Source organism: Aspergillus piperis (assembly GCF_003184755.1).
Source record: "Aspergillus piperis CBS 112811 unplaced genomic scaffold BO85scaffold_9, whole genome shotgun sequence".
Lineage (NCBI taxonomy): Eukaryota > Fungi > Ascomycota > Eurotiomycetes > Eurotiales > Aspergillaceae > Aspergillus > Aspergillus piperis.
The window spans coordinates 676558-697436 of NW_020291599.1; the positions used below are offsets into that span (position 1 = coordinate 676558).

Sequence of the window (20879 nt, forward strand, 5' to 3'; positions counted from 1 at the left end):
GAATATTCCTCGTTCAATAGCATCAGTTGGTGGAGCAAACGCGCATTGGCATATATCTTTGGATCTCTTGAGACTTCTATCAGGGAGCTTTTTAGCATATCTTGACCCTGACATATACCAGTTGCAGCGACAGACACAATTCGAACATCTCACCCTAATATGTTAAAGCTGCTTCTTGCATCATAGTACTAGTATCCGTGATATTCCCTTCTCCAACATGGCGTCGAAAATGTAAGTCTACCTCAACTCACTCTTCGGAACACTTTACTAACTCCCTTCCAGAGTCGTCATCGGAGACGTCAACTGCGAGCTGCAAGACGTCTTCACCAAGCTCTCCAAGCTGCATATCAAGCAGAACTTCTCCTTCGCCATCATCGTCGGCGACCTCTTCGGCGACTGCTCCACAGAGCATGAACTCGAGCAGATCAGCGCCCTGCTCCAAGGCAACATTGTCGTGCCTCTTCCCACCTACTTCACACTGGGCAGCCGTCCTCTCCCCACGCGCATCATCGAGGCCATCGAATCCAAGGATGAAGTCTGCCCTAACCTCTACTTCCTGGGCCGCCGCGGCACCCTCAAGACCTCCGAAGGCGTGCGCCTCGTCTCTCTAGGAGGCACACTCGACCCCGAGTCTAAATCCTCCGATAAATACCACCCCTCCTACACCGAATCCGACGCCCGCGCCCTCTACGGCGCCCACCAAGCCGACATCCTCATCACCCACCAATGGCCCAAGGACATCCGCACCGGCTCCAAAGCCCCCTTCCCCGACACCACCGACACCCCCCCAACAGAAGTCCAATGCATCGCCGACCTCTGCTCAACCCTTAAACCACGCTACCACCTGTCCTCCTCCAGCGCCTTCTTCTGGGAGCGCGAACCCTTCTTCCACCTCCCCACCGCCGACACCGACAACCCGGACGCCAAACCCCTCACCCGCTTCATCAGTCTGGCCGCATACAGCAAAACCACCAAAACCAAATGGATGTACGCCTTCACCCTCGACCCCAAAGCGCCCCCAGCCCTCACCATCCCAACGGGCACAACCGCGCCCCCCTTCGCCCCCATCCCCACAAAACGCAAACCCCTCCAATCCCAACGCGACTCCTACCACCGCTTCGCCGTCGACGACGACGACAACAACAACCGTCCCCGCAAAAGACGCGCTCGCGCGCCCCCTCCAGGCCCAGACCAATGCTTCTTCTGCCTCTCCAACCCCAACATCGCAACCCACCTCATCACCTCCATCGGCGACGAAGCCTACCTCACCACCGCAAAGGGCCCCCTCCCCACCTCCAAAACCTTCGCCTCGTCCTCTCTCAACTTCCCCTCCCACATGCTCATCATCCCCTTCTCCCACTCCCCCACCCTCTCCAGCATCTCAGACCCCACCTCCAGACAATCCACCTACGCCGAAATGCACCGCTACCGCTCCGCCCTGCACTCCATGCTACGCCACCGCGCAAACAACTCCCTCGGCGCAGTCACCTGGGAAGTCTCTCGCGGAAACGGCATCCACATCCACTGGCAATTCCTTCCTGTGCCTGCTGATCTCGTGCACCGGGGTCTCGTCGACGCCGCATTCAAAGTCGAGGCCGAGAATCTGAAGTATCCGAGATTCGAATCTCCATCTCAACCTAATGATGGTGATGAGAGCGCCGAACCGGGTGACTTCTTCCGCGTGTGGATCTGGGAGCCTCCGCAGGCTGCTGGTGCTGCTGCTGCTGCTTCGGACACTGAAGCTAGGAAGGATGGTGAGAAGGGTGGTGATAAAGGTACGGAGAAAACGCTCCTCCTGCCACTTAGTCCGGACTTCCGGTTCGATCTGCAATTTGGACGCAGAGTCATGGCGAAGTTGATGGGGTTGGAGAAGCGCATTAATTGGAAGGATGATGTGCAGTCTGTGCAGGAGGAGGAGGCGGATGCGGAGGCGTTTAAGGAGGCGTTCAAGGAGTGGGATTTTACGTTGGAGTAGATACTTCTATTTTTCCTACTAGGATACATATATTGGGATTTGGCATTCAGGTGGGTGAGTTAGATTATGTGTGGTGTTATGTACTGTTATATCAATGGAATATTTAGCTGAGATTTGAGCTTGGTTCCATACTATACTTACTATTGAGGATTGCTCCATAGTACTTATTAGTTTTATGAAAGGTTGACTGCATATACTTTGGAGTACTACCGAATCAACGGATTTGTATTTTCTCAAAGATCACTCTGATAAAGCCACTGGGATAACCCTATCCAGGCATGACAGGTGCCGTTCGTTATACTGTCTATCATTTGATTCAAACATACATCATGCAAAAAGGGTTCGGTTTGGTTGGGTCATAGCGGGCCGGAGATACGAAGGGTAGAAACTGTATGTACAAGCGGGATGAAGAGGAAAGGGTACTAGTCACCAGGACACCTGGTGACCAAGCGAGAGGAGCTCTAGAAAAGAAGGGATGCCGGATAAGGCATCACGGATCTAGCCAGTGGATTTGGCTGTTGCGACGTGGCTTGGAGCGGCTTGCTTGGACTTGCAGGCTTGATTAGAAGCCTGCTTTGACGCGTGAGTGTCAATATGTCCATCACGCTGCTCCCATGGATGGGCATTCCAAGCACATGCGAGTAGGGTCAGCATCGGTCACGAGGCCGATTGCTGAATGTATTGTGGTTACTGAGAGTCGGAGGTGGCTTAAAAGTTGGTAGGCCTGCGTCCACTCTGCAAAAGACTCGGGGGCCGGCCCGGTTCATTGGCATCGCGAGGCGCAGGGGTCGTAGAGAACGGAGGAGGGGGCGACGTGGGAGTCGCTGGGGACATGTTGCGGTATGGCGGTGCCTGGAAGCCGGGGGAAGGCTGGCGGTACGGGACCGGACGAGGAGCATTCATAGCCGAGTGCAGCGTCGGAGCTGGAGAGAAGGTCCTGTTAATCGGCATCGGCTGTCCGTACGTGCCGGTATCCGGAGGCATCTGATGCTGCGGCATGTAGTGCGGGTGCGCAGGCTCTGGGGGCATATAATTCGGATGCATGCCGTCCATGGGCATCTGGTATGGCTGCATGCCATCCATAGGTGCATGATGAGGCTGAGTCGCGTCCATAGGCATATACTGCGGTTGCGTGGTATAGGTGGGAGCCGGTGACATGTTATGGAAGCGGTCCTCGTGAGGATACTCGCTGTAAGGCTGGTGCTCATATGGAGAAACGGGCGGAGGCGACCGTGGGCCGGGCGCGTGATAGCCATATGCGTCCGGTCCATCATATCCGTCGTATCCTCGAGGCTCAGCATGGTATGCGCCTGGCGCAGCAGGCGTTCCGGTCCTCAACGGCGGAGGGCCCCCGTAGCCTCCCGTAACAGACCGGGCTCCAGAGGGCATGCGACGAGGCTCCTGGTTCGCATTGCTCAGAGGCTTCATCTCGAGTGATTCCGCATGGGGGTTCTCATCCTCGACCTTCTTTGTCACGGCGCCTTCCCAAGTAGGCATGGCGGGCAACGCATCCTCGTCAAACTTTCCGTTTGCAGGACTCGACGGCGTATCGAATCGTGCAACCTCTGCTCCACGGTATACGGGAGGTGCTTGTGGTTGGTAGGGTGTCTGATAGGCGTTGTTCATAGGTGCTGGCATGGTCGGCATAGCAGGCATTGGAGGCGGTTGGTCATACTGGTCGTCCAAGTACTTTTGCTTGTTCCTCTTTCTCTTGAAACCCGGACAACACTTGAAGCAACATCCACAACAGCATTTGCAACATTGCACACCACAGCACAGGCAATTGATCACGCAAGCAATGACGGAGAGGACAATCAGCGCGGCGATGATGATAGCGACGATAACGGGCCACCTAAGTAGTAGTCCGAGTCAGAAGGCATCCAACAACCAACAATTGAAACAGAAACTCACTTGCAGTAAGCCTTGGACATGCACTTGTCCCAACTAGTGAACGTACTGGCGTCGGACTTGAGATCGCTCACGACATCCCTCGCCCACAAGGGGACGGGAGCCTTATCCACCGGACTCATTATCCTGGCAAGACGTGCGCGATCCACCGGGAAATCCTTCGAGTCCCACAGCCGACCAAAGACGGTATAGAGCGTGTTCCTGACACACGGCGGGCGTAATCATGCAACAAATGCACGGTATGAGATAAGCGACTGTGCACCAAGGGATAGTTTCTTTCAATCCGGTTTTCGAAGTAAGTTGGTATAATGAACGGTTAGCAAAGACACATCTGGCTTTGCCTCTTGACACTGATTTGGTATCGTAATGAGTGGCTCAAATTGCGGCGTTGCGCGACAGTCGCACCGAGGGAAGGGAGGGAGAGGAGAGCGCGCAAGTGCTCAACCAGGCGATCGGAATTGATTCAAGGAGAGACACAAGAAATAGTGATGATCTATTCTTGTAAAAAGGAGAGACTTCCTCCAAAACAGGGAGGATGAAAGAGAGAGATCCGAATCGTCAGATGAAGATGGACGAGAGAAAAGCAATGAATGTGGAAATTAATGATGGTGGTGGTGGTAGTGGTGGTGGTGTGTAGTGCGGACCGCGAAACAGTGCGCCGCCACAGCCTCCCAGGGGAATTGGGATAGATTTATCGGATCATGTGCAGATCGCCAGGGAATCTGCAAGGCGGACACAATAAGTCGCCAGATGCGATACCTCCTCGAACCACCAGTAAAGGAAGGACTCTGGTCGTGAGGGATGAAAAAGTTCGTCCCTAAGGCCGAAAGAAGGGAAGGGATATGGGGAGGGAAGGGCGACCGAAAGAAGGCAAACAAGAAGAAAACGAGGGATGCAACAGCGGGTTTAATTTGATTTAAATTCGGCTGGGGAGGAGAAGAACAGGCACTTCAACTCAGGAACAGGAGATCAGCGCGCATTGCGGAGAGCCACTCACTGCCTTTAGTTTTTGCTGCCCGCCCATCGCAATTGAATTCAGGCGAGCGACTGTATTTACACTGCTATACACATATAATCTCACTACTGGATCGGGTGTAATACCAGTGTCTGACCGGGTCAGGGAGGGTTAATCTGTTTCGAACCCAGCTAACCAGCAGATGAAACCGCCCGTTTCCTGCCTCGCCGGACCCTCTCCACTGCTGTCGATCTCTCCCATCGCATGGCCTTTTTTCCTCTTCCTTTCTGCTGTTCCAGCATGCTGCCCATTCTCATTGGCAGTCGCGGTGCCCACCCCAGCATGGTGGTATACATGGATGCGTTTCTTGGGACAGACACTCAGCCTCCCGAAGTACTACAACAACCCACTGTATTCCAATTAGTTTCGGGGGACCCTGTCTAGATATTCTCCGAACAATACGACAGAGATATAATATCACTTATCTACGGAGTACTATCTGCTACTCTGCTACTTATCAGTTACTTGAACGCCGCCAAGGGAAGGGGTATCCCAACAGGTCGTCCAGGGGAAAGGATAATCACTGATCGCTTCCCACCCTCCCGTTCGCCCTTCACAGACTAGTTTCGATTAGGCGCGGGTTCGACCCAACGAACAGGATACGAGTTCGCACAGAACAGGCAGATATCGGCAGCCCTCGCTTTTGACAGACGGGTCCACCGTTGGATGACAAAACATCATCCTGCGGAACTCTTCCATAACATTAACATTGCACTTTGCAGTAGTAAGCTATTCACGTTGGTTGGTGTCGGTTGCTTTCACCTCATATATCACACAGCCGAGGGTGGAAGAGACACAGATAAGAACAAAAGAGAGAGAGGGGAGAAAAAAATTGAAACGATAAAAGAGATGCTGGCGCCATAATCATAGAGCATAAAAAATACTACCCCGATAAGTCATTATAGTACGAGTACCATGGAGTTTTAAATAAATAGGCACAAAGAAACTCATAAACCCGTCACACGTTGGCCCCTGGTATCCCTCCTAGCACAGAACGCTATGAGACGCAGAGAGCGACATATCCCAATAATTGATCATCGAATAGACGCCTGGGTAATTACATAATAGTCGATCGCAAGGAACCCCCTTGGATCGGGTATCTGGAGACAGAGAGGAGGAGGAGAGAGAAGTCGTTTCACGGAGTACTGGTCGGAGCGTTACACCTTGGAAGCCCCCTCGGGAGGAGGACCCGGTGGTGGCTGGTACACCCGTTCGCCACCGTGGTATGCGTTCGGCGGTTGTTGTAGCTCGATTCCCGTCTGCTGGCCTCCAAAGTAACCATAAGCTTGCGGATGAGGGGTGTATTGGGGCGGCGGTTGTTGTTGGTAGTAAGGGTCTGCGTAGTATGGTCGTTGACCTTGTTGCTGTGCTTGTTGCTGAGACTGTTGGAAGGTCGGAGGAGGGCCGGCAAGCCATGCAGTGCCGGGGTGAGGTCGGAGCCCTTGTCTGCGCCGACGGCGGGCGTTGTAGCATCTACCGAACTTGTTAGTCTCCAATCACAGTGGCAGGATCCTAGACCAGGAAGATGAGATGCATACGCGAAGAGAAAGAAGATGATTAGCGCCACAGCGACAATGACTGCGAACGCGATCCAACGACCCCAATCATACCAAGTGCTGCCATCGCACACTTCGCCATTGACGGTGGGATAGCTAGAAAGAGACGGTCAGCCACCCCGAACTAATGTACAACAACAGCACTAAAGGCCATTCATGATTGAAGCAGCCTAGAAAGCGCTCCAACCAGGGATGATCAGGCAGATAAGCCAGTCATAAACATACCAGTCTCGACGTCGAAGTAGAACACCCATGGTGGCTGCACCTCTGTATCGGAGGCCTGGGAGGCGCGGAAGATGACGTCGATCAGGCCGGTACAGGGAACGGTAAGTCTAGAGCGAAGTGGAAAAGAAAGTATGCGGCGGCAGGTCAATATAGACAAAACCGGTGAGAGGAGAATCGCAAAGTTTCAGTAACTCCTTCAGGGCGAGGAAGGGATTCAGACAGGAGGAAGGTAGGGGGGGAAAGGGAAGAAGCAGTGAAGTTCTTCTGGGCGTCTGAAGGCAGCAGCAAAGCGAAAGGAACTGCACGGGTAAGTTATTATGGGGACTGGCCGGCGATTGGGTAAGGTAGGGCTGGAAAAGCCGGTGCCAGTGTGGCTCAGTGGCTGGGCAAACACCCGGGAACGATGAATAAACTTCTACTTGTTGTTTGTTGGTGAGGTGATCGGAAGGAAGGGGAGATGGAAAAGAAATGATTTATTAATTATGAAAATTAGTGAATTTGAGAAAAAAAAAAAAAAATTAATTCTTTGACTAGTCTTGTCTTATGTTTTCAAACATGAATGATGGTGGCCTAATACTTAGTTTTAGTTGGACTAGACAGATCCAACCATTTCCGTTGAAGAATCTTTAAGCAGACTAAGACTCCGCGTAGTAGTAAGTCATTCCCAAAAGTCAACTTTCGGCAGTATTTGACGTAGTAAGTAGTATTCTTTGCCCTTCCCACCCCCACAGCTGGCAAAGTGTCGTACGTAGTCCATTTCCAAGTAGCCACTCGACACATCAAATGGTAGCAGTGAACCAGACTTTTTACATAGTAATAGAAGAGAGGGGACTAAAAGTTTGATAATAATAAAAAAAAAAAAAAATACCTAGTTTGTCTGCTTCCGAATTCCGACGGTGAATGATAATGATATGTAAATGAATGGTTCATGAATCAGTTAGATCTACATACCGCGTTCATCCACCGTTCCTGCCTGACGAGACCTCATATTGATTGACACGACTTTAACCAGCCACTAAACTAAGAGTGTCAAAAAGCGCGAGGATATCTAAGACCTCGGATCGCATTCGGTGGAGCCTGTGACTGCAACGACCGGCACTAGACTAGTCGATTATCCTATCCGCCCACTGCTGTCTCTCCAAAATTCGGGTGCCTGTTCTCAACTTGCCAATTATTCAACCTCCTCCTCTCATCGCGTGCCTCTTTCATCCACTCATCCATCTTTTTTTTTGAGTTGGGGCCACTCTTAACCACGTCTTGTCGTGTCTTTTCTCCTCACTTTTTCCGAGAAGTCAAGTCAACCAAGACATATTTACTGTGTGCTTGTTCAATCTTGGGTCCGCTACCAGAGCACCTATCATCATTATTGTTGAACGGTCGGCAGATATGTGGTGCCTCGGCACGATCCAGTCCATGCTCACTAACCTAAAGACTCACGTCACAGCCACGAGTTTTACGAACAACACCACCAGCAGTAGCAGCAGCAGCAGCATAACCACCATCATCATCCGCTTGACCGCTTGTACTTTGCAGTTAGCATGCAATAGATCAGTAACCAAGTAATAATCGCTGTACCCATGACCTGGCCTCGATCTCAATCCTCATATTGCATTATTGTTTTGCCTAGAGGCAAAAGTAGTATCCGGAAGAAATTCTATCCAGTCTCATGTCTCTACGGAGCACTCCGCCGCGTGTCCGGATTGCCTTTTCCGGCCCTTGATTTGAGATTTCTTTGTCAATGCTCTTATCTCACGTAAAAGAGGTACAGTAAGCCATGTCATACCTACTTTCTTGCTTACTCCGTTGCTGCGAGCATATACGAATGCATTCATCCTAAAGTACTCCGTATGTTGTCCAAAATGGGCAACTCGACGACAGTAGAGTAGCATATTCAACACACTAGCATGGTCACAGACATAGCCAGTTTCAAACCGATACTTAAGCGAGATGCATTATATACAACTAGCCTGCTATCATAATAGCCTGCTGCACCTCTCTTAATTAATGCTTATCTTGTATGATATGAATGGAGGCTGGATGTGAACGGAGACAGACAAAGCCAGCCCACTCAATCTTCGGCCCTAATTCGGCCTACTACCTAGATAGCTCGTGTTTCAGGTTTATGGCGGGGGTTGATTACTACTAGTTCTCTCAGTGCAGTCTATACCAGATAGGTATTCCGTAGATAGATATAGGCTGCTTTGCTAATTCGTGTATTCATTTAGATCAGACAAATACACCTGAGCTTAATTTAAGGAATGACAGTTACTACTAATCAAATTACAAATAAGGACTGAGTTGCTCAGGCTGGACTACTTACAGATTTGTGTATAGGCTAGATACTTCCTGAGGTAATAAACGCCAGCCATAGAGCACCGAGAATAGATAGATAGTACGGTGCAGATAGACAGATACATTGGCCACGCCTCGCTGCAAGTCACATACTTCAACTCAAAAGTACTACTTACTGTACACATACCAGCAAAGACAGCTGATCTATACGTAACTGCGCAGCTACTTATTTCATAAGGCAAGTACCTAGGAATTAGTAGCATCCTCCTCAACCTCGTCCATCAATCCCTCACCTAGCAGTCAACAAATACACCGAGAACAAGTAAGCAAACAGAGTACTCCATACCACTCTGTAAACTAAACCGGCATATAACCAGTCATGAACCACACATAGAACTCAACAACTAGGCCCCATTTCGGAAGGAAAAGAAAGCAAGCAAGCAAGCAAGCGCACCAGCCATAAACCTTCGCAGATGCTCCGGGGAGGGAAAAGAGGAGGAGGGGGGAAGTACAAGTTGTTTGGCGGGGTGGGATTTGCTGGGGAGGCTTGATTAGTTCCCGTCTGCGCATCTGCATTGCCAACGCATCAGTTGGTCTGTGTGTGGCCCTGTTGGCCATCCTGCTTGGGATTTATTTTTCCTTTTCTTTGCGCCCTCAAATAATTCATGTTTGCCCGCGTCTCTTTGTCTCTTTCTTTCCTCTCACTTTCATCTTTCCTGTCTGGATATCCCTTCCGGACTTTGGTGCTGAGTTTTCGTTCACTTAGCTAGTATTTGCTTGCAAGCTACTTAGCTACATTGGACTGGTTGGTGGTCATGTGCTTATTGGGCATTGATTGATTTCTCCCGGACTCTTGCTCTCTTACATCTCTCTCTTTCTCTCTCGCGCGCGCGCTTCAATTCTCGATCGTCGAGCTACTTGCTAACTATGCAGTTCTTTTTCTCTTCTTCTTACCAAAGTCCGCAACCCACATGGTTCAGGTTCTTTTTTTCCACTATGAAGGACAGCCTGAGGAACATAAAATACACAGAAGTACATTGAAACTGACATCATTGCTTGAAAACCAAACCAAGTGACTCCATGACAGGGGTGAGGTGCTGAAGATCGGACGAATGTTACGCTGAAGCTCAATGTGTGTCTGGTTCACGTCGTTCACATCATTACATCGGGGCTGCGAGCCGCATGGTTTTTGCAGTCTACAAGAGATTCCATCTCGTGGATGGGATCAAGGAAAGAAGGAGAGGAGGGTCTGAGGGATTGATCCCCCAGTGGTTCTCAAGCGGAGTCGCTGACGACACGTCGTTCATCGACTGGCTCGAGCGATTAACCAATGCAGAACAGCATCGAGGTTCGTCTCCTCTTTAGCGCTAATCCCATAGCAGCTCACTTCGCGATGAGTGATGGATTTCAGGTCCATCTCGTGGATCAGATCGTCGACCGACAGCTTCTCCGGAAGGTCGGACTTGTTCCCAAGAACCAACAGCGGGATCCCGTTGAGCGTCTCTTTGTTCATCAGCTCGTGCAACTCCTCTTTGGCTACGGGTAAGGCAGCCCGATCTGCTGCATCCACAATGTATCTGGTCGGGCAGTTAGCGCTGCCAGGATACCAATACATGTTCCAGACAAAGTTGAGCACTTACACGATCGCATTCACTCCACGACAGTATCGCTCCCACATCGGTCGAAACCGTGGCTGTCCACCTAGATCCCAGCTGGATGGACATTAGATACATCACGCACAGGCATCTCGAAGCTCCCTACTGGGGTACCATACCATTTGAGAGTCACATGTCCCTTTTGAACTCGTTTCGTGTTGAACCCGATCGTGGGAATAGAACTGAAATGAGGTTTAGCTGGACAATCAAGTGTCGCTCTGTCAGGCCAGGCCCTACAGGATGGAGACTTACTCTACAGTGAACTCGCCGCCCTATACTGCGGGATTAGCGCCGAGGACCGATAACACGGGAAGATGCGTTCAATCGCCGTTGGGGGGAAAGACATACCGCAAGCACACGTAACAACGAAGACTTTCCTGCATTCTGGAGACCAATCATGGTGACATCCATCTCCGTCGCCCTGCGGGTGCGAATATATCATAATGGCACTTAGCAAATGGAATGATTCCTTATCTGCGGGGACGGGCCGAAGAGGGGGGACCATTCCCGGAGAAAAAGCGATTACTTATTGGGACAGCGGCCCACTTACCAGAACATCCTCAGGAGCCAGTCATAGATCGTGCGAAAGATACCCGCCATGTTGATTATCGAAAGGGTTTGCGCCTTGTGTCGTTTGCGCGATCAGAGCAACGAGGGTGACGGGATAGTTTAAGTAGGGGGAAGGCTTGACTTTGTGGAAGCAGGTCGAAAGGGCGCGCACTGCTTGTCTCGGCTGGTGGGCGATCGACGACGGGTGGGAGAAATATATCGACACTTCCTGGGCAGAGGGATTTTGTAAGGTTAAGTGGGGGTGGAGTGGATTGCTGAAAAGGGAGAGCAACAGAGCCTTCTCTTTCCCGGGCAGGGAAAAGCAGAGGATTAGATGTGGGTTGTAGTGTTGGATGGAAAGATGCGAAGTGGAAAATAGTAGGTGGTAGGTAACCGGTGTGCTGGGAAATAATGGGCGGGTGGATTCGAAAAAAGAGGCGGCGGTCGTAGCAAGTTTCCCACGTCCGAGCAGCAGCTGAGCAGGAAAAGAAGGTGAGAGGGTGAGGTCGAAGCGGCGCGAAAAAAGAAAGGCGGCAATTTTCCCCAGGGTCGGGTTGGTTGTTCCCTAATCCCTAGTGATGGCAGCAGCCAGAAAAGAATATTTCTTCTTCTGATGTCTCTTTGCTTTGCGGTGAAACTAGAGCTGGTCCGATCTATGGGCACGCATGACCGTTCGCTTTTGCGCCGCCGCGCGCTGGAGGGAAGCGCCTAGTAGTCTAGTCCTGCCCGGTCCCTGTCAGTGATTTTTTTTTGGCTGGGTTTGGTTGTCTGTGTCCGGACTCAGCATCCAGTAATTAACTAACTAATTAATTAGACTAGCTACTCGGAGTAGTTAGTTTAATGCCCAGGTCCCGTGTCAATCACTCGTATATTCCGGGAATCTGTAAAGAGGGATCAAAAGGACCAACTAGTCACGGTTAGTTGCTCACTGGAGTGGGAACCGGTGGCTCTCAGTCGCACGAGGAAGTCATTAATTATCGACAAACCGGGAAATGGAGAGACAGTCCCCGAGCAGCAATGATGATATTATTAACAGCTGCGCTTTCAAATGGCAGCCAATAGTCGCGGCTTAGCCCAGGTAATCTGTCGCCGGCGGATTGATACTAGTAACTACCGGACTAGTTCGTAGTATCTCCAATTGTCTGCCTCCCTGTCGACCCGCCTTATCACCAAATATTAATTTTATCTTCCTCCCCGGAAGAGTAAATGCGCGCGGTCAATAAGGTAGTAGTAGTAGTTCAGGATAATAATGGAAGTTTGGAAACTACGTATCCACCCTTGAGAACAGGCAGATTTTTCTCCGATAACTCAGTTAATTAGTAGTTGCATTACTGAGTGATTAATTGAGTTAAGCTGGGACTGACGCATTCCGGGTTTGCCTTGTTGCCTAAGGCGGTTCTTCCCTGTCCCGTGCGTCTGTCCCGTGACGTATGCATAGATTATGTAATTGACTCTATCTGCTATGTATGCCTCAGGCATATACTACACTATCTCCACGTGATGATATCTGTCCGCCGGATCCACCTCGAAAAATTTCCCCGTCGAGCGACGAGGAGGTTCGTTGCTCTCCAGACCAGCACTCCGGCTCTCTGTGCGAGTCGCATCTCCTCTCCTCTACCTCCCTCGTGGCTCTCGCGATCCCTTATACCAAGGGAATGAGCATTGGGCCCGCTTAATAGCACCTATCTTCATCCCGGTGCTTCGGAAACTACGGATACGGAAGTTCGATCGAACTTTTCCCGCCTCATTCGACCTCCCGGCTACGACGACTAGAGATAATTCACCATGGCCCCCGCGGCGACAGACACGAACTGGTCGGTCAATTACGACGTCCTGAGACGGGAGAAGCTTTTCCGCAACCCTCCCAAGGACCAGACCGCATACCCGGCCTTGGCGGCTGCCATCCGGCCGCATGTCGATTCTTTCAATGCGCTCTTCGACGGCCCCAAGACGCTGGAGGCGGCCCTGAAGGATATTGGCACCAAGACCTTCATCGACGGTGAAGCCGAGACTCCCGAACAAAAGAAGGCGCGGCAGGCAGAGGGGCGCAAGGCGCCCAAGCGGAACAAGCTGCATGTCCGTGTCAGCGAGGTTTTCCTCGAGAAGCCGGCCCTGCCTCCGTCGAACAAGTTCACTTCCCGCAACCGCAACATCTACCCCTCGGAATGCAGAGAACGCCATGCGACGTACCGTGGAAAGCTCCGCGCCAGGCTTGAATGGCGCGTCAACAATGGCGATTGGATGGAGTCGGTCAGAGAATTGGGTCAGGTTCCCATTATGTTGAGGGTGAGTGCGATTACACTAGCAGTTGGATTGAGTATGCAGGGAAAAACCTCTTGTCTAACGTTGCGTGATTTTCCAGACCAACCGCTGCCATCTGGAAAAGGCCACGCCTAATGAACTTGTTGAGCACAAGGAAGAGTCGGAGGAATTGGGTGGGTATTTCATTGTCAACGGTAATGAGAAGCTCATTCGAATGTTGGTCGTTGGAAAGCGCAACTACCCCATGGCGATTGTTCGTGGTTCCTTCGTTCGCCGTGGACACACCTACACCAAGTATGGTGTTCAAATACGTTCGGTGCGGCCGGATCAGACGTCGCAGACCAACGTCCTTCACTACCTTACCGACGGTAACCTGACTTTCCGTTTCTCGTGGCGCAAGGCCGAGTATCTCGTCCCGGTGATGATGATCCTCAAGGCCTTGGTGGAGACGAACGATCGCGAAATCTTCGAGGGCATCGTTGGCAGCGCTTCTTCCGAGGGAATCAAGAACACCTTCGTGACTGACCGTGTCGAGCTGCTTCTGCGGGTTTACAAGGCATACAACACACACAGTCGCGCTGCTTGCCGGGCCTACCTCGGAGAGAAGTTCAGACCCGTCCTCGGTGTGCCTGCAGACATGTCCAACGAGGATGCTGGTACCGAGTTCCTCCGCAAGGTCGTTCTGCCTCATCTTGGGAACCAGAACGTCACCGAGAACCAGGACTACGACAAGTTCAAGATGCTCCTGTTCATGATCCGAAAGCTCTATGCTCTGGTTGCTGGCGACTGCGCTCCTGACAACCCGGATGCTGTTTCCAACCAGGAGATCCTGCTTGGTGGATTCCTCTACGGAATGATCTTGAAGGAAAGACTCGAGGAATGGGTGAGGTCCTTCCAGCCAATCCTCAGGGATTGGTCCAACCGCAATGCCGGTGCCACGTTCACCGATCCGGCCTTTGAAAGGGATTTTCTGGCCAAGGTCGTCAAGCGCTCGAACGAGAACATCGGTGGTGCACTGGAGTACTTCCTGTCTACGGGTAACCTCGTCAGTCCTACTGGTCTCGACTTGCAGCAACCGTCCGGTTACACGGTCATGGCGGAAAAGATCAACTTCTACCGTTTCATCAGTCACTTCCGCATGATTCACAGAGGTAGTTTCTTCGCCCAGCTGAAGACGACAACCGTCCGTAAGCTGCTTCCCGAGAGTTGGGGTTTCTTCTGCCCTGTACACACTCCTGATGGTTCGCCCTGTGGTCTGCTTAACCATCTTGCGCACAAGTGCTTGATTGCCACTAGCGACGTGGACACCACTCACATCCCGAAGGCGCTGGTTCAGCTTGGTGTGCGCTCCGACTCGTCTGTCTCTGTGACCGAAAGCGTCACCGTCCAGCTTGATGGTAGAATCATCGGTTACTGCTCACCGAAACAGGCTTCTGCGATCGCGAACACCCTGCGACGCTGGAAGGTCATGGGCTCTGACAAGATCCCGCGCGAGCTGGAAATTGGTTACATTCCCAACACCAACGGTGGTCAGTACCCTGGTATCTACATGTTCTCGCAAGCCGCCAGAATGTACCGCCCCGTCAAGCACCTTGGACTCGACAAGCTGGACTACGTTGGTCCCTTCGAACAGCCCTTCATGGAGATTGCATGCTTGCCTCAGGATCTCATCTCCGGCGTGTCGACGCACATCGAGTTCACCCCAACCAACATCCTCTCTATCGTTGCCAACATGACACCTTTCTCCGACCAGAACCAGTCGCCTCGTAACATGTACCAGTGCCAGATGAGCAAACAAACGATGGGTACACCCGGTACCGCCATCCAATATCGTACAGACAACAAGCTTTACCGACTGCAGACGGGTCAGACACCCATTGTGCGCCCCCCTCTCTACAACGCGTACGGTCTGGACAACTTCCCTAACGGAACCAACGCCGTTGTTGCTATTATCTCCTACACCGGTTACGACATGGACGACGCTATGATTATCAACAAATCCTCCCACGAGCGTGGCTTCGGTTACGGTACGATCTACAAGACCAAGATCCACTCCCTCGACGAGAAGGACTCTCGCCGCGGCAAGTCCAGACGCGAGGTCACCAAGCTCTTCGGTTTCGCCCCAGGAGGTGAGATTCGCGCTGACTGGCGTGCCACTTTGGACGAAGACGGTCTCCCGCACATCGGTGCCCGCGTGAAGGAGGGCAGTCTCGTCGCCGCCTGGCACACCGTGCGCTATGATGCCGCCTCCGACTCCTACGTCAACGTTGACGGAATTACCCACTTCGTCAAGTACAAGGACGCCGAAGAAGGATACATCGACAGCGTGCGCATCCTGGGTGCGGAATCCGGAGTCGAGCCCGGCCAGGCCCTCAGCGTCAAGTACCGCATTCCCCGTAAGCCCATCATCGGTGACAAGTTCTCGTCTCGTCACGGTCAAAAGGGTGTTTGCTCTCAGCTCTGGCCCGCCGTGGACATGCCCTTCTCCGAGAGTGGTATCCAGCCCGATCTGATCATCAACCCTCACGCTTTCCCCTCTCGTAAGCCAGCCTTCCTCCTCCCCAATCCAAGCCTCCCCAAACTCATCCCCACTAATCGTCACCAGGAATGACCATCGCCCAAATGATCGAATCCATGGCCGGCAAAGCCGGTGCCCTGCACGGCCATCCCCAAGACTCCACGCCCTTCCAATTCTCCGAAGAAAACACCGCGGCCGACTACTTCGGCCACCAGCTCCGCAAAGCCGGATACAACTACTTCGGCAACGAGCCCCTGTACAGCGGCATCACGGGCAAGGAATTCGCCGCCGACATCTTCATCGGTGTCGTCCACTACCAACGTCTCCGTCACATGGTGAACGACAAGTTCCAAGTGCGTACCACCGGTCCCGTCAACCAACTGACCGGCCAACCCGTCAAGGGTCGTGCCAAGGGAGGTGGTATCCGTGTCGGAGAAATGGAGCGCGATTCCCTCATCGCCCACGGCGCCGCCCACATCCTTCAGGACCGTCTCATGAACTGCTCCGATGCTACCCGCTCCTGGATCTGTCGCGACTGCGGCTCCTTCCTCTCCACCCAGGTGGCTGTGTCCTCAGCTGGATCAAGCAAGGCTCGTATTGCCGCTGCGAAGGCCGCTTCGAATCAGCATTCTGGCGCGAACGCTATTAGCGGAGCGCCGAGTATTGTTCGTTGTCGCCGTTGTGCTAGGGAGGCTGTCTTTGAGGATTCCCGCGCGGATGTCTGGGAGGATGGTGATGGTCGTCGCTATGTTGGTGGTGATAATGTTACCGTTGTGGCGGTGCCCGGTGTGTTGAGATACTTGGATGTTGAGTTGGCGGCTATGGGTATTCGCATGAAGTTCTGGGTGGATAATTAGGGTGCATATATCTATATTTTTATTTTTATCTGTGTGTGTTGGGGGATGATGATATAAAAAGCAAACCTTCTTTTTTGTTCGTTGTTAGAATGGGGGCGCATTTTCAGCACTGATTTTGTTTTCTACGCTATGAAGTTGCTTGATGTTTGGCTTCTTGGGGATGTATGTATGTTATGTATGCATTATGTATCTATTTTCTTTTTTCATATAACTATGATCTTTTTCATTTGGTTCTTATGGGATAGATGGCTCTGTTTGCTTAGCAATTACAGGGTTACCTTTGACTGGTGGCTTGCATTGATGTCGGTAGTACTGGTCTCGGTGCTTTCTGGCATGGTTGCAAGACTACTCTTGAGATTACTGTATCAAGGAGCGTCACATAATAAATATCTTAGGCCTAAAATAAGAGTATCATATCCACCATACAGAACCCATCAGCACTTCCCGCGCTTACAACTCCGACGTGACATTCGAGAACTCGCCCTTCTCCAGCTTCGTCTTCCAGAATATCGGGTTCATGTCGTTGAAGCCGTGGTGCACCCATCCCTCTTCCTTGACATGGTACAGGTTGATGAAACCACCAGAGTACGCGTCACGGTGCATGGCAGCAAGGATACTTCTGCGGCCGAGCTCGAGGGCCTCCTCCTCAGTCAAGTCGTAGTGGTAGTTGGCGTCAAGCACACCATATGCGAAGGTCTGACCGGATCCGACACAGAACAGGTTTCCGGGGAGTCGGGTGCCGTCTGAGTCGATGTAGTAGAGAGCGGGTCCTTCTTGGGGCGTCATCTATAGTCGTGAGTTAGATTGGGCATCGATGCATCATGTTTATATGAAGGGTCCACGTACTCCTGCTAACATCGTTCCCATGCTCAGACCCATTCCCTTGTAGGCATATGTCAGGTTGGCGAGAATCTTCGACGCAGCGGCGACAGTGATGCGGCGCTTGTGACGGATTTCTGTCTTGATGTTAATGAAATTCTTGGAAACAGTGGATAATTGAACTTGCCGTGAAGTGTGCATTGCTGGCTCAGATATCTCAACCAGTATTGGCAATCCTATGACCGGTCATCAGCTATTCATACTAGTTCATAACCCTAACATAGAGCACGAATTTCTCCACAAGGATAGCACATACCGCAGCACCTCCGGCCATGGTGCCCAAAAGGCCGGGAGTGGGCTCATTTGACGGCTTGTCCTCCCCGCGGCTCAACCGCGAAACCGGGATAACCTTCTTGACTGTCTGACTCGCAATCCAGTTTCCAGCAGTAGCTCTCGAATCCGTAGCGACGATCTAGGAGAACGATGGTCAGTGCGAGACGTGGCGGAGGCAGTGATGACGGCATACAATTCCGCCCTGGAATCGGAAGGCCAGTGTCGTCGTTCCATGGGCAAGTTTGATGGGGCAGCTGGGATTCGAGTGGTCATCGGTCATAGCACGGAGGAAGGCTCTAGACTGGAGATACAGAAAGATGTCAGCCACTGGTTCCGCGATTGGTAAGAGGCATGTAGGAGTGTCGGTCCGGTGGTCAGCCCAATCTAAGGTAGCTGTGACTTTTTCCACAACCTGATCCCAGACAAGCAGCTTCACAAGGTGTATATCTCACGTTATCAACAGGAGGCAGGTTAAACTTCAGAGAGAGCGGAGGAAGGCTCTCTGTGAGGTCCCGCTGCTCTTGCTCTGAGTAGAACTCATTCTGATGCGGCGGGCGGGAGTATTGAGCGACCAATTTATCCATGTTGTGCAAGATGTGTTGGTAGATTCAAGGAAGCAACGAGGAGAGATATTCTGGAGGATAATGTTGGGTGCGAGAGGGAAGATGGAAGAGGGAGATGGCGATGGCGGGTGCAGCTCGGAGCTCTGAGATGATGCTTTGGAGCTCCCAAGCCGGCGTCCGCGTCACGCTGGCCGCCTGGATCACGTGATGAGCCTCCACCAATTGTCTGGTTACTATGTAGTTACTTTGCATTTAACTTCATATTTGCTCAACTAGTTACAATAACAGCCACCCTGTTGACGGTATTGTGTCAGGGCTCCCATTTTTAGAGCGGCTATACATATAAACCAAATACTGTACGTACTAGAACTACAATTACAGATAACGAGCACAGCTAGAACCCAATACACTACCCCCAGTCCTCAGCTCAGATGGGGACTGCCACAGGATGAGGAGCCTGCACCGGGACTGGGCTGATTATTTGCGGAGCTTCGGAGCCCCGTGAAGTGTATGAGAGGCGTGGATCTGGTGCTCGTCGCACTCCCTCTTCCTCCTCTGTTTTCAGAGTTTCCTCCCGGACAGATCCATCTGCCACCTGATCTCGGCCTGTCTGGCTGGAGTATATGTCCTGTGCAGCAGTAGGAGTGATCTGCTCCTCAACAGCGGAGACTGATGGCCCCTCTGTGCCACCGGTGGCATACCGCTCATCGGCAGCGCTAGTGAAAACCTGTCCTAGAGGGCGACCAGGGTATCGCTCCTCGCCAGCACTGGCGGCGACTGGCTCTTGAGCACGGCTGCTATATTGCTCTTCAGTCACACCGGTGGCGCTCTGCTCCTGAGAACGGCCAGCATATTCTTCTGTCGCACTTCGATCCACATACTCTTCCGGCGCGACTCCCTCGACATATCGCGCATTGCCTCCATTGGCATAGGCCCCTGTGGTGGTACTATTAGTATACTGCTCCCGGCCACTTCCATTGACTTGTCGCTCCGCAGCGTTCCCATTGACATATCTTTCCTGGCCAGTGCCGTTGACATATCGTTCTTGGCCAGAGCCATTAACGTATCGCTCCTGGCCTGTACCATTGGCATATTGCTCCACACCAGTGCCGTTTGTATATCTCTCATGACCAGCGCCATTGCCATAAGAAGGTTCCGCAGAACCATTGACGTCCCGCACAGAGTCCGAGACGGCTGTGTCAGCCGCATATGATGCGCGGCCATTGGTAGCTCTACGGGCGGCAGTTGGCAAAAGGGTACTGTCCGGGAGCTCCCCTGCCGCACTCTGGATAGGCACAGTGGTGCTCTCCCAAGAACGGAGATCATTCTCAGCCTCCTCGAGGATCTGCCTCGTAGAAGATGTGCGATCGTACTCGCGTGGGGAGTCACCAGGAACGACCGGGGTGTCGTCCAGCTGTTCCAGTACGCGGCGCGCATGACGAGCAAGCAAGATCTGTTTCTCGTTTCGCTCAATGACGGCAGCAGTGTGGATGTCTAATGCCTCCTTGAGCTTCGACCTGGTCTAAACTCGAACTTTAGCTTCTGCGATATTGCATGCTGCATTGACCTCAATACTTACCACATTAGTCAACTGCGCCTCAGCAACGAGACTCTGAGCCTCCGCCCTGACCAATTCCTGTTCCAGGGTATCGATCTTATGGCTATGTGGCTCCTTCCACTTGAGTCTCTGGATCTCATCTGCAATCTTGGCCCGCTGGTCGCGGGACGGCTGGACCGAGTTCTCCGTGTCGCGAATTTGCTTCAGCACAATGCGGTATTCCTCGAGATACTGAGCGAAGGTATCCTCCTGTTCGCCAATCTCGGCCATCAGGACAGCAAACTTGTCGGTGATATCGGCGACAGCATCGTCTTCAGTCCATTCACCCCATTCGGACAGCTGGGATGCAATAGACACGCGCTCGCGACTAGCCTTCTCATGAGCACCAATAGCAGCATTCTCGTTCTTGATGACCTGGTTCAGCTTCTTGCTCAGCTCGGGCTGCTGAAAGCCGCGCAGCGTAGAGAAGCGGAACCGAGGACGAGCAGTCAATGAGCTTCTCCTTCTGTGGGAGAGGTTGCGATTCCTAAGCCGGTCAGTATCACAATATAATGTGCCTGGAGAGACGGGAGCGATATACATGATTGCGAACTAACTAGGTTATCCACGGTGCCAACTCTCACAATTCAATGTAACACAAGGTAGTTTAAAACAGGTACGACGAGCTAACAATGATAGAGAAAGGATTGCACCTTCCTCGAATGATACGTTCTTCTGGAACGGACGGATGGCAGATCCTATCCGATGATCGACAATTAGTTGCAGTAGCTATACCAGTCAACCCACGATCGGTT

At 52.0% G+C, this 20879-nt stretch overlaps 7 protein-coding genes across 7 annotated transcripts; 2 read left to right on the forward strand and 5 right to left on the reverse strand.

The window, feature by feature from the left end:
• Positions 1-24: 24 nt before the first annotated feature.
• BO85DRAFT_520296 (CwfJ domain protein) lies at positions 25-2092 on the forward strand. Its single transcript, XM_025665123.1, has 2 exons — positions 25-231; positions 283-2092. The coding sequence occupies exons 1-2, from the start codon at positions 218-220 to the stop codon at positions 1973-1975; spliced, it is 1707 nt and encodes a 568-aa protein (XP_025515490.1). The 5' UTR covers positions 25-217; the 3' UTR covers positions 1976-2092.
• Positions 2093-2683: 591 nt separating this feature from the next.
• Positions 2684-4005, reverse strand: BO85DRAFT_372068 (uncharacterized protein; the record flags this gene model as incomplete). The annotated part of the gene is made up of 2 exons (XM_025656021.1): positions 2684-3827; positions 3887-4005. 2 exons carry the CDS (start codon positions 4003-4005, stop codon positions 2684-2686), a joined length of 1263 nt encoding a protein of 420 aa, XP_025515491.1.
• Positions 4006-6055: 2050 nt separating this feature from the next.
• BO85DRAFT_488295 (resistance to Congo red protein) lies at positions 6056-6708 on the reverse strand (the record flags this gene model as incomplete). Its single annotated transcript, XM_025663519.1, has 3 exons — positions 6056-6371; positions 6437-6550; positions 6680-6708. 3 exons carry the CDS (start codon positions 6706-6708, stop codon positions 6056-6058), a joined length of 459 nt encoding a protein of 152 aa, XP_025515492.1.
• Positions 6709-10274: 3566 nt separating this feature from the next.
• Positions 10275-11226, reverse strand: BO85DRAFT_488296 (ADP-ribosylation factor-like protein; the record flags this gene model as incomplete). The annotated part of the gene is made up of 6 exons (XM_025663520.1): positions 10275-10548; positions 10612-10683; positions 10746-10808; positions 10879-10898; positions 10975-11047; positions 11177-11226. The coding sequence occupies 6 exons, from the start codon at positions 11224-11226 to the stop codon at positions 10275-10277; spliced, it is 552 nt and encodes a 183-aa protein (XP_025515493.1).
• A 1528-nt stretch (positions 11227-12754) lies between these two features.
• Positions 12755-17037, forward strand: BO85DRAFT_397728 (DNA-directed RNA polymerase I core subunit RPA135). The gene is made up of 3 exons (XM_025657033.1): positions 12755-13461; positions 13538-15977; positions 16043-17037. Exons 1-3 carry the CDS (start codon positions 12961-12963, stop codon positions 16810-16812), a joined length of 3711 nt encoding a protein of 1236 aa, XP_025515494.1. The 5' UTR covers positions 12755-12960; the 3' UTR covers positions 16813-17037.
• A 151-nt stretch (positions 17038-17188) lies between these two features.
• pre2 (proteasome core particle subunit beta 5) lies at positions 17189-18622 on the reverse strand. Its single transcript, XM_025660190.1, has 6 exons — positions 18417-18622; positions 18158-18265; positions 17948-18103; positions 17819-17867; positions 17659-17768; positions 17189-17598 (listed from the first exon to the last, which is right to left on the reverse strand). Exons 1-6 carry the CDS (start codon positions 18546-18548, stop codon positions 17263-17265), a joined length of 891 nt encoding a protein of 296 aa, XP_025515495.1. The 5' UTR covers positions 18549-18622; the 3' UTR covers positions 17189-17262.
• A 176-nt stretch (positions 18623-18798) lies between these two features.
• BO85DRAFT_478034 (uncharacterized protein) lies at positions 18799-20667 on the reverse strand (the record flags this gene model as incomplete). The annotated part of the gene is made up of 2 exons (XM_025662866.1): positions 18799-20049; positions 20107-20667. The coding sequence occupies 2 exons, from the start codon at positions 20665-20667 to the stop codon at positions 18955-18957; spliced, it is 1656 nt and encodes a 551-aa protein (XP_025515496.1). The 3' UTR covers positions 18799-18954.
• Between the last annotated feature and the right edge of the window lie 212 nt (positions 20668-20879).

Coding starts and splice junctions, on each gene's coding strand:
- pre2 (XM_025660190.1), bottom strand. CDS start 18,548: ATGGATAAATTGGTCGCTCAATACTCCCGCCCGCCGCATCAGAATGAG. Junction 18,266..18,416: donor ACCTGCCTCCTGTTGATAAC/GTGAGATATACA, acceptor CTGTATCTCCAG/TCTAGAGCCTTCCTCCGTGC. Junction 17,868..17,947: donor CCATGGCCGGAGGTGCTGCG/GTATGTGCTATC, acceptor GACCGGTCATAG/GATTGCCAATACTGGTTGAG.
- BO85DRAFT_397728 (XM_025657033.1), top strand. CDS start 12,961: ATGGCCCCCGCGGCGACAGACACGAACTGGTCGGTCAATTACGACGTC. Junction 13,462..13,537: donor AGGTTCCCATTATGTTGAGG/GTGAGTGCGATT, acceptor GTGATTTTCCAG/ACCAACCGCTGCCATCTGGA. Junction 15,978..16,042: donor CCCTCACGCTTTCCCCTCTC/GTAAGCCAGCCT, acceptor AATCGTCACCAG/GAATGACCATCGCCCAAATG.